Source organism: Diabrotica virgifera, chromosome 1 (assembly GCF_917563875.1).
Source record: "Diabrotica virgifera virgifera chromosome 1, PGI_DIABVI_V3a".
NCBI lineage: Eukaryota > Metazoa > Arthropoda > Insecta > Coleoptera > Chrysomelidae > Diabrotica > Diabrotica virgifera.
The window spans coordinates 66,836,904-66,849,484 of NC_065443.1; the positions used below are offsets into that span (position 1 = coordinate 66,836,904).

Genomic DNA, 12,581 nt, shown 5'->3' on the forward strand with positions numbered 1-12,581 from the left:
GAGTGGTTGTACAAAACGTTTTCGGTCAAACTGACCATCCTCAGTGTAAACGTCCAGTGTACAAGTAATTGAAACTAGCCACTTGAATAGGTGTAAAACCTCAAAATAACATTATTGCTACATTATGAGCTGTATAGTAATCGACAATAAGTCGATGTCTTAAGATTAAAAATGTATCACATGTGGATGTATGTCATCCTTGCTCGGAATTAGCACAAGGTTGTGATCAGGTGAGAGGTTAACAACCAACTCTTGTTGGTTGTTAACCTCTCACCTGATCACAACCTTGTGCTAATTCCGAGCAAGGATGACATACATCCACATGTGATACATTTTTAATCTTAAGACATCGACTTATTGTCGATTACTATACAGCTCATAATGTAGCAATAATGTTATTTTGAGGTTTTACACCTATTCAAGTGGCTAGTTTCAATTACTTGTACACTGGACGTTTACACTGAGGATGGTCAGTTTGACCGAAAACGTTTTGTACAACCACTCCCTTGTGGATGAATTTTAAAAAATTTTTAATAAATTTATAATATACCTATATACAACAGAAGTGTTTACTTCATTCTACGTTGTCAATATAATATAATATATATTTTTTTTTATTTTAAAAATATCAGTGGGTGGACACACATAATTATGCGGTGGACAAACGATGGACACACAATAGAGCAAGAGAGTTTTAGAATTTTCGAAAATTTGTGGATTTGTGAAGTTAGCCCGAAAAAAAAATTTTGTTCATCAAAAAATGATGGGTGGACTAACTAAATAACACAGTGGACAAACGTGGACCATCAATGGACAATCGAATGGCGTCGGTCACGTTTTTTTCCCGACTTTTTCAGGCCAACTTCACGGACCTGCAAAACATGGTATGTACAATATATTCTGTTTTTGTGTGTATTCTGAAGAAAATCATCAAAAACGAGGTATTCATTAAATAATAATTACCTGTCTAATATCAGTTAATAAATTTCGTTACTTGAAAATCACATTGGCAACTCGTTTTGAAAATTTCAAGAATTTAGAGGGCCTTTCAAAATGCTTTACTGAACAATTAGGCTAGATGCACACATCAACTGTTGCCAAAACACTACAGAATTTTAGAATTTTTTTGAGTTCTGTCAGTATCAAATCAAAGCAGCGGTTTGCCACTTCTACAATATTATACCCCATTCCACGAATATACGACTGTTTTGAATTTTATTGTTTACTGTTTATTGGAATAATAATTAGAGCAATTTACTTTCGTACTTCTTATGTTGGACACTAAAATATTCCTTGTCGCTATAATACAAAACGAGTCATATATTCGTGGAATGGCCTATACTACAAAATGTTACCATAAAAACACCGCAAAATGGGCAAAAGGACAAATTCCTGGAAAACTTTTACGTGCTACCCTAGACCTGTCTTTACAACTGATGAGTAAGTTATTATTACTAGGAAAGAATTCATAAAACTATAATCAAAATCCAAAGTATTATAAGCAAAAGTATTATAAGCAAAATCCAAAGTATGACTTGGTCAATACAGGAAGCAGATTTATGAGCCGTCAGAAAATTCTAACAAAAATGCATAATTAAATGGAAATAATCTTACTACAAAATCGTACAGAACAAAAGAGTTTTCTGAGGTATCAGGGGCGGCTCTAGCTCACCTGCCGCCGGGGTGCAAACTCTTGTGTGCCGCCCCTTCTGGGCGATAAGTTGAAGGAGGTTACAGCCTAGAAAATAAGACTTATTTCCTATATACCGTGAAGAAGGTGAACGACATAAGGGAAGCTAGATAGGTAGAGAACTATTCTTAAAATAAACCAAACAATTTTATTTATTTAGTTATATCACAATTTAATAACATCAGATATATATTTAATTAAATGAAAAGTAAGTCACATATGTATATACATATTATGTACCAGATGTAAAAACAAATTATAAAAAATTACGTACTTATACCTATATCCGAATACATACTTATGATAATAATACACATCTTGAAATAGGTAGGTATTATTTAATGTTTGACCATATTTTTCAAAAGCTAAAATCAATTTTTCTAGATTTTCGGATAGCAAATTCTTTTATAATGTCATTAATATCTATGTCAACATCATTTTCAATGCTTATTATAGCTAGATTTGAAAGCCTTTCTTGTGTCATACTAGACCTTAAATAGTTTTTTATAATCTTTAATTTGGAAAATGATCTTTCACCCTCAGCAACAGTAACCGGTAATGTTAAATAAATACGTAAAGCAATCGACAAATTTGGAAATGTGCTAATCAAGTTATTTTTAAATAAATATCCTAAAACATCAATTGCAGAGGAGGTAGATTTTAAATAGGTCGGTAAAATTTCAATTTCATTCAGCAAATCGACTGCATTTATATCAGAATGCTTAGTTTGAAAATCTGTCAATTTATTTTGCAAATCCGCGCAATACTTTAACTTATCATTTGAATTTAAATTTTTAAAAGCATCAAGGTTGTGTAAAAACGAAAAACAGTTGTTGTGATCACTTAACAATTCGAACCTTTCATCTAATTTAGTTATGGCAGTGTCTAATAAAAAAAAGTAAAAATTTACTTTAAAGTGTAACTCTGGATTTTGTATAGCGTCATCTCTTCCTTCATAATTAAACATAGGTCTTCGTTTTCTAGGTCGTACAGTGCCAACTGCTGGAAAACTAATTTCGCAGTCTAATTCTTCAGCAATCATTTTTGATTCATTAAGCATTTCTTTATAAGCTAAGTCTGTACGACATTCAGTTAAATATTTTTTTACTTCTTCTAACATTTTAGCAGCCTCTGGAAGTATCACAATAGATTTCTGCATAATTTTGCTTACAGTATTAATTTTTAATAAAATATTATACCAAGTTACCAAGGAACAAACAAATTTGTACGACTTTATTTTTGAAATCAAAGAATATGCCAAATTTTTTGTGTCGTTATCTTTATTTGAATCACTATAAATAAAGAACAAAGCATCATAAATTTTTTCTAAATTAAAACGAAGGGCTTTCACAGCATCAATGCGGCTTTCCCATCGTGTATCGGAAAGTGATTTTAGAGTTAAAGTAGGCAGTTCTTTTTTTAAGAATTGCCAGCGCGATGTTGATGCCGAAAAAAATACATATAATTCTTGGACAATGGCAAAGAAATTTGTAACTTCCAAAGAACATTTTGCAGCATCATTTACAACTAAATTAAGACTATGCGCTGCACATGGTACATAAAATGCTCTAGGATTTATATCCAAAATTTTTTTTTGTAAGCCAATTTTTTTGCCTTTCATATTGGCACCATTGTCGTAGCCTTGGCAGCGCATGTCATTAATATCAATATTTAAGCCTTCCAAAAAATTCAATAAAAACGTCATTAATCCTTGTCCAGTTGTGTCAGTAACAGAGCAAAATCCAAGAAAATGCTCTCTTATCTCAACATTTTTTGTTAAGGGGTTAAGATAAACAAATCTAAAAATTATTGTAATTTGCTCTTCATGACTTATGTCAGGTGTACAATCTAAAATTATAGAATAATATTTACAATGTTTCAGTGTGTTAACAATGGTGTTTTTGATATTTTCTCCTATTACAGTTATCAGTTCATTTTGAATGTTATGACCAAGATAATGAGGCATATTGCGGTGTTCAGCTTTTTCAATGCGATTAATGTGCTCTGCTAAAACATTGTCAAATTTTGAAACACTTTCTATTAGTTTTAAAAAGTTTCCATTATCATTTTGAAATATCTTTTCTGTATGCCCTCTAAAAGCCAAATTTTGTCTAGCCAAAAACTGAATAATGTATATAATTCTTTCAATAACTGCCATCCACCTTTTTTTTTCACGGTCCATTTGGGCCTGATTAATCGAATCTACAGTTCTTCCTTTCATTATATTTTGTTTTAAATCAACATATTGTCTCACACTTTGAAAATGTGCTACACTTTTTTCATGTCGTTCTATATTTCTCGATAAATGACGCCAATCTTTGTAACCTATTTCATCATTAAAAGCATTTATTGCACTGCTAAATAGTTTACAGTAAAAACAAAACACAGAATCACTAGATTTAGAATAAACGAGCCAGTCCCGTATAACCGTTTCATTATTTCCTAGTTTCTTAAGAAAATACGTAGTTGAAAATGATCGATTAGAATCATCTAATGGAAATGTAAAATTTTTTATTTGTACCGGACCTATTTCAAGTAGTGAGAGCTTGACATTATCTGAAATACTTTGTGGCCAAAGGGCAGGATCTGTCAATGAATCGATGATATTCGCATTCATTACTGAACTCGAATTATTACTGATATGATCAGAAAATGCAGTAGTTGTTACCGAGGCTGCTGCGGTCGGTGTTAATGTTGCTTCCGATGCTGACGTTGCTGAAATTTCTTCCATCGGAGTATCAGTAGAAGTTTCAGTAACACCCATCATTGTATCTTCAACAGTTTTTTCGAAAACTGGATTCATATCTGAACTTGTTGATGGTCCTGGTTGAACTTTCTGAAGAAACTTGCTTATAGAACTCGTGCATTTTTTCACTTTTTCTTCTTTTTCCAGTTTCCGTTTCCGATATTGGAAACCAGAAAGTTTTTGTCTTCCATCAGCCATCTGCAATAATTTAAAAAAATAAATAAAAATACTACAACCCTCTAGCCAGACGTGAGTTTCATTAATGTACAAAAAGAATTGTTTTACAGTCCTCGTTTAATAGGTAGTAACTTTAATAACATTCTTACCTTGAGTTTGACGATGCTGTATCTCTATGGGCACTTCTGCGGTTTTTCAAAACTCACGACACTGTACTATTTAATCAAGTAAAGTTAAAATAACGTAAAGCAGGAACTCAAGAAGTCACTGGTTTAAATTCAAATTTCAGATAGAAACTAAAAATTTTTTAAGAAAACCGATTTTTATAAACTTTGAAAGGCGGTCCTTTCCCCATTAAACCAATGGGACTCCTATTTCTTTAATTGTTAAAATGTCTCCTCCCATCTAAAGGGTTCCTAATTTTCGTAGAGAGAAAATATATCAACGTCATCTATTCTACGTAAATAGATATTTAATACAAAAGATTTTTTACCATTTTTCAAAGGTTTACCGAGAAGGATTGACCTTTTTTTGGTAACAACTTCCGCTCGAACACATTTAAGATTCACAGACGCCCCCCTGTTGATTCAGTTCTAAGAAGCTTCCTAAATTGAGTATTTTCTAAAAACTTTCAGATTTGTTCACGCCGAGACAGTGGCGTACACTTTAAAGTAGGCTATATAATATACAGCATATTAAGTGTAGGTAGGTACATCTTAGTAAAAAAGCGTTTGTGCATATGCGTATGTAAACATGGAACTTGTCATTCGTTATGATCCAGCTGCCGCCCCCTATAACCTGCCGCCCGGGTGCCGTGCACCCCTTGCACCCCCGCTTAAGACGCCACTGGGTATAGGGCAGATTTATGGCAAGCAATATGAAAAACTTGTTTATTGGTCGTCTCCTATTATATCATTTGTAAAGTTATACCATATATTTTACGAATTTGCGATTCTTTTGGATTAATTATCTCTTAACTCTTAGACATAAGAAGTGCGAAAGTAAATTACTCTAGTAATGAAAATATGATACTTCTTCTCAGGGCGATATCAGATTATGCGTTTTGACCGGATGCGTTTCCACCGCATCCGTTCCAAACGCATATTAGTCCGTTCTTTAACAGTAAAATATTGCAAAACCTCTAAATTTTAAAGAACCGCTTGGATTGACATGAAAGGCATACACATAGCTAACAAGTCAAAGAAAAAAAGTGATATTGTGCCGATATGTGCTTTTGACCCGAGGGTGGTTTTCACCCCCTCTTGGGGGTGAAAAAAATATTCGTCCAAAGTAAATCCGGAAATGGATAAACTGACTCATTCTAAGTAACTTTTGTTCTATACAGTTTTTTCACTAAGTCAATATTTTTCGAGTTATTTGCCAGTGAATATGTTCATTTTTTCAACAAAATAACCACGCTTTTAGACGGTTTTTTGCAAATAACTCAAATAGTAAGTATTTTGTCGAAAAAATATTCTTAGCAAAAATATAGCCTGTAAAAAATTTAAAAAAATAGTGTATATATCACGTCTGTATACCTAGTAGAAGCAGAGTTATAGCTAATTAAAAATAGGTTCATATTCGTAAAATTCCAAATGGAATATTTTAACGTGATATAACTAAAAATATGAAGCTTATTTAGGGGAAAACTTATTACAACTTATTTAAAGTGTTTAAAAAAAGCTTCATTTTTGTTTTATAAAAAAAATTTCTAGCATCAAAATTAAACAAGTTACGCTCAAAATAAAGTTAGTCCCTTTTTTTTTGGTAAAAAATCGGGAAAATCACCCCCTAATTAGTATCTCAAATGAACTTAACAAGTTACGACTTCACAAGTTTCTTGACTCGTGTATGTATTGTTTATTATGATCTGTAAGTTTCATCGGTTCAAAGTCCTTATTTTTGAAAGGGCTGTAGTTAAAATGGGTTGAACGAGTCACTGATCACGAATGTATGCAAATTTAGAAACACCAAATCTTAATCAATTTTTGTCTAACAGAAAAACAAAAAAATACATGATATTCAAAAAAGCAATGCTGACTTTTTTTGTTTTTCGAGATTTTTGGTATCTCTAACAATTTTTAAGTTATTTTAAAAAAAAATCATATTTTTCAAAATTAAAATTTTTAAAAATTTCACTTTAAAACCAAATTTTTTCAAAAATAAGCACTTTGAATCGATGAAACTTACAGATCATATAAACACAACATAAGTAAAATAATTTGTGGAGCGGTAATGATTTATTTCATTTAAGTTGCTAATTAGGGGGTGGTCTTCCCGATTTTTTATTGCCAAAACAAAAGAGACCAACTTTATTTTGAGCGTAACTTGCTTAAATTTAACGATAAAAACTTTTTATAAGAACAAAAATAAAGCTCTTTTTAAACACTTTAAAAAAGTTATAACAGATATTCCCCAAAAAGTGCTTACTTTTTTGGATATTTCATTTCGAAGTATTCTATTTGAAATTTGGTGAATATGAATCTATTTTTCATTGGCTATAACTCTGGTTTTACGAGGTCCAGACACCTAACGCGTACACCATTTTTTTAACTTTTTTACAGGCCATATTTTTGCTAAGAACGTTTTTTCGACAAAATACTTACTTTTCGAGTTTTTGCGAAAAACCGTCTAAGAATGTAGTTATTTTGTTGAAAAATGAACATATTCACTCGCAAATAACTCGAAAAGTGTTGACTTCGCGAAAAAGCTCTATAGAAAAAAAGTTACTTAAAATTAGTCAGTTTATCCATTTCCGGACTTATTTTGGACTTTATTTTTTCACCCCCAAGGGGGGTGAGAGTCACCCCCAGGGCAAAAGCACACATCGGCACAATATCACTTTTTTTCTTTGACATGTAAGCTATGCGTATGCCAAATTTCATGTCAATCCAAGCGGTTCTTTAAAATTTAGAGCAAAAACCGTGAAAGAATGTACTATACATATTTCGTTTCCATCAGAATTGGACGCTAATGAAAGGCACGAAAACGGTAAGATATTTGTTATTTTAGTATCTATATCAGCGATACTCAACCTTTTTCTTTCCTGGGCCACATAGTAGCCATTGCCACAGCTTGCGGGCCGCAATCAAGATGAAGTAGTATACAGGGTGTTTTATTGGGAAACGGAAATACTTGAATGGTAAATAGAGGTAAATGAGGCGGTTCTAGACATAATAAATTTATTGCTCCACCGACTTTATAACAGAGTTATAGGGTGTTTTATCGATTTTGCCCATTTTTTTCTGGAACCATAACTTTAGAACCACCTTGTATATTTTTTTGGTACACATATGTCACATTTAGAACCCAAACCACCCAACTATTAATCACAAGGAAAATCCAGGTCCGGATTAAACAAAATTATAAATTTATTGTGACCTGGAAACAACATCCTGTATATTGAAATTTTCAAAACTCGTTTGCACATTTGAAAAGAGCTTTAATGGAGCTTCTATTTTTTGCGCAGACAATTCAATGACTTTAATTTTGAAATTATGTCGAAATTTTTAAGAACTTGGAACTTTCAAAACAAAAATTTCGATATAGTTTCAAAATTAATGTCATTAAATTGCCTGCGCAAAAAATTGAAGCGAGCAATTAAACTTAGTTTTTGTGCTCTTTTCAAACTTGCAGACGAATTTTGACAATTTGAATATACAGGGTGTTGTTTTAAGGTCACAATTATTTTAAATTAATTTTGTTAATCCGGACCTGAATTTTTCTTGTGATTAATAAATGGGTCGTTGCAATGTAGTAAATACATAAGTATTGATTTATTTTTAAAATGAGTATTTGTTCATTAACTTTAATAATTTATTATTAAAAGTTATTAATATAGTCGGTTCGCTAAACTCAGACACAACTGGCTAGTGATTTTAGTAAGTAATTTTGGCCAAAAACAAAAAGATTTCCTACTAAAATCACTAGCCAGTTGTGTCTGAGTTTAGCGAACCGACTATACCTTGCTTTTAATCAGATTTCTTAAAAATTTCAATATAATTTAAAATTAAAGTCATTAAATTGACTGCCTTACTCCCAAACACGCCTCAAACGCATCGGCACACTATCAAATAATTTGAAAAAACACGTGAAATTTGACAAATAGTTTGATCACAGGGCCCTTTAGTTAGACTTCGGGCCGCATAAAAAACGCAAAGGGCCGCATGCGGCCTGCGGGCCGCAGGTTGAGTATCACTGATCTATATCATCTGTATAGTGTTTAATTTTAATATACACTGTGTCTATTTAACCCATTAACGGCCGAGACAATAAACAAAGAGAAATTTGACAATTTATTTATTAGATTAGATTAAAGACACATAAATTAAGACTAATTTACAACCCTAAAGTATTTTTTCTCATGAGAGGAAAAACAGTTATTTTAAAACTTGTGTATTAACAATACCGAGAAGTCAAAAATATCTATTCTCAGAAAACTTGATCTATGAAAACTAAATCACAAATTGTATGAAATCTTCACGTAACCTTCCTCGTAATTCCCAACTTTTACTAATAAGGTAGTGAATTGCAATAATTTTGTGAGTCACAGTACTCAAGGTAACGTGATTTGCATACGTTGATTATAACCCGTTTGTTTTGAAAAATCCTTCAAATATTTCTTAAATAACTTTTGAATTTAAATAAATATTGAAAGTTTTACAAATAATTTTTCTACCTTGTTATGTCATTACAAAGCGAAGGAATTGTGGCTATCCGACCGAAGCCTGTGCGGAGATAGAAAGATTAGATAAACAACATGACAGCTTTAACACAATTCAGAAAAATTAAAGAAACAGCTTGCATATACAAAAAGAGAGGTATTGGAAACATAATCACAGTATATAGAGGTTCCAGGTTCCACAGTATTCCCCGTGTGGAGGCGGGCCTCTCAAGTAGAATACCTCCACAGCTTCTCCTGCTCATCGTAAAAGGCGACAAATTGGAGCAGCTGACCGCTGTCCTTCAACCCAGCTCCTAACCTGTCCCTGTGTGATAGTTATTACCCCCCAACTATCATATGACACCCACCCCTACCATCAAACACGTCCTGATACCCAAACCTATACCCGAGGAGAAAACCTCCACGAATTTAAAAACCAGTGGAGGAAACCACTGAAAACAAACGGATATGCATAGGGAATGCGGCTATGCACCATCCTAGTATACCGCCACCCCAACCTCAAGGTGTAACACCATCGTGCCGAAGGGGTGCATGGCCCAGGGGTAACGTAGTGGGCTACAAGCGATGCCTAAGGGAGATGACGAACCCGAGGGGAAAACAGCCTTGGCGGGGCAAGGGCGCACTGCCCCACTGGACAGATCAACACGACCCAACTCGTGGGAAGGAAGATGGGACAAAAAAAGAAAAACAAAAAAGGCGGAAGAGAGAGCAGCGCGGGCGAAAAAGAAAACAGAAGAGGCGGGGAAAAAGAAAGGGACGAGAATCAAGGGGAGAAAAGATGGAGAAGAGAAGTGGAAGAAAAGGAAGACCCCGGATCTAGAACCAGCGCAAACAGAAGCAAGGGAAAAGAAAGAGAAGGTAAGAGGGAAACGAGGGAAGTAAGAGGGGAACTGCAAACCAAGAGAGAAGAAGAAAGAAAGAGAATAGGAAGAGAAAAAGAGGGAGAAGAGAACAGACAGAAGGACGAAAAAAATAAAGCGAAGAGTCAAAGGAAAGAAAACGCAAGGGAAGAAGGGGAATCGAGCAGCTCTGACAGCAGTTCCGATGATGAATCGGAGGAAGAGGAGCAAACACCCAACTGTAATGCAAGAACAAAGTTGGAACGCCTCCAGGATAGTGTAGCGGCCCTTGAAAAACTCATGGTTGAGGTGCCAAATACAAGGGTTGCCATAAAGCAGGAGGTCGACAACCTGAGGAACCGGTTGTTCGATTATACCGAGGAACTGGAGGAAAGCAAGAAGAAAGAAGAGGTTCCAAGGAAGTCTGTTTGCACGACATCCAGAGGTGTGCAGACGAACATGGAGCCCTTGAAAGTCAAGAAAATGGCGACAATGGGTGTTCAAGTGGACCTAGAGAACCCAGAAGCCATTAAAAGGAGGGTGGACGCCATCACGGAAAAAATGGCAAGATGCGAGTACGAGGAAATAACAGTTCTTAAATGAGGACTGGCCGGAGGAAGTCTTCCAAAGAACTGAAGTGAAAGAGGGGCACATCTCTGATATAGCAGCAGACGTGGCAGTATTTGTTACCAACAACGACGAGGACAAAAACGCCATGGAAACGGTGAAAGGTATGTTTCCTGACCTACCAGGTGTTCCAGCGGAGGTAGATGAGGATGGAGGCCTGGGAACTGTGAGAGTCACGATGTCTGCTCATGTAGATGGAACGTGGATTGACAAGGAGAAATATGGATTCAAACTTCTCCCAAACAAGAAGGAAGAACTCGAGTCGGTGAAGTTCCTCAAGACATGCAGGAAACTGGTACAGAAGATGGAGGAGCTAGGAAGAGAAAGAGTGGGAATCCACACGCCAACATCACTAGGAGTTGAGACATCGAGGAGAATCCTGGAGTGGGCAGCAAGAGGAAGGGGTGTGACGATCACGCTCCTAGGCAAAAAATCCAGAAGAGGGTGGGCAAACATTAACACCAAGCCCAGAGAACAATGTGGAGTAGTACTTATCAGCAAAAACAAGGAAAAATCATTTGCGGACCTTATGACAGAAGTGAAAAGTAACCTCACAGGAAGAAAATCCATCGACATAAAAAGGATCAGACAGACCAGAAATCAAGGAATATCACTGGAACTGGGAGGAGGAAGTGAAGAAACTCCTCTCTGGTAGCACATGTGTGTCGAGAGCAGTGGCAAAAGGGGGCGTCGTAAAGAGAAGAATCTTGATGCAAGAAATCCCACCCAACACAACGGAGGATGTGATCCAAAAGGCCACAGAGGAAGCAGCAGGTAAAGAGCGGGCATGTGACATAGTAAAAACCTGGACCGAGACAAGGGGTGGAGAAAGAGGGATGATGAGTGCAGTGATGGATGTCGACGAAGACGCGGCCGAAAAGATCCTAAGAATGAGAAGAATTAGGGTAGAGTATACCTCCTGTCGGGTCATAGAAGCAAGGACAGAAATACCAAGATGCTTGAGATGCCTAGCCTTTGGACACAAGCAATGGAACTGTAAAGGGCAGAACAGAAGAGGATGTTGCTTCCGATGCGGCAAAGAGGGTCACATAGCGTCGGAATGCAAGACAGAAACCATCAGATGTCTCAACTGCGATGTGACCGGGCATGTGGCGAATTCAAGAAGATGTCCAAAGTTCAACCGACTGGTTGAAAGTAGGGACCACTAAGGACTAGTCCCAGGAAGAGCGCGCGAGTGGAAACAGTATGAAAGAGAGCGTGAAAGGAGTCCGAGTCTAAGAAATGGCGAACACAGGAAATAAGATCCGAGAGCTGAGAGTACTACAAACGAACGTGGGAACGGCGAGATTAGCACATGATCTCGCCGAGGCTGCCGCCGTAGAAAAGAATATCGACGTGCTGGTGACGGCGGAGCCAAACCCAACAGCGGCTAAGAAAAGAGGATGGTTTGTGGATACGACTGGAAGGGCCGCTGTACGAATCTACAATAGAAAGCTGCGAGTGTATGAAATTAAACCGAAGGAAGGATACGTGATCGTCCGGATGGAGAAGATGCAGCTGGTCTGCTGTTATGTTTCTCCGAACATAACAGTGAGTGAGTATGAGAGGAAGATGGACGAGATCATGCAGGAAGTGGGGAATACAGGAGGAGAATGCGTAGTGCTGGGAGACTTTAATGCAAAAGCAGCGGAGTGGGGATCTCCTATCACCGACACTCGCGGCAGGATACTAACCGACTGGGTGGGTACTCTGGATCTAGTAGTACTGAACACAGGTCTGGCGCCTACGTTTGTTAGGAGAGGTACAGGTACGTACATCGACGTGACTATGGCGACACAAGGAATAGCGGCGAAAGCA

The 12,581-nt window shown here is 36.2% G+C and overlaps 1 protein-coding gene across 1 annotated transcript; it reads left to right on the top strand.

Moving 5' to 3' along the window:
- Positions 1-9,965: 9,965 nt before the first annotated feature.
- LOC126890886 (cilia- and flagella-associated protein 251-like) lies at positions 9,966-10,739 on the top strand. The gene has a single exon (XM_050660039.1). It carries the CDS (start codon positions 9,966-9,968, stop codon positions 10,737-10,739), a length of 774 nt encoding a protein of 257 aa, XP_050515996.1.
- Positions 10,740-12,581: the final 1,842 nt, after the last annotated feature.

Bases quoted from the DNA above. Each gene is read 5' to 3' on its own strand.
- LOC126890886 (XM_050660039.1), top strand. From the start codon at position 9,966: ATGGGACAAAAAAAGAAAAACAAAAAAGGCGGAAGAGAGAGCAGCGCG.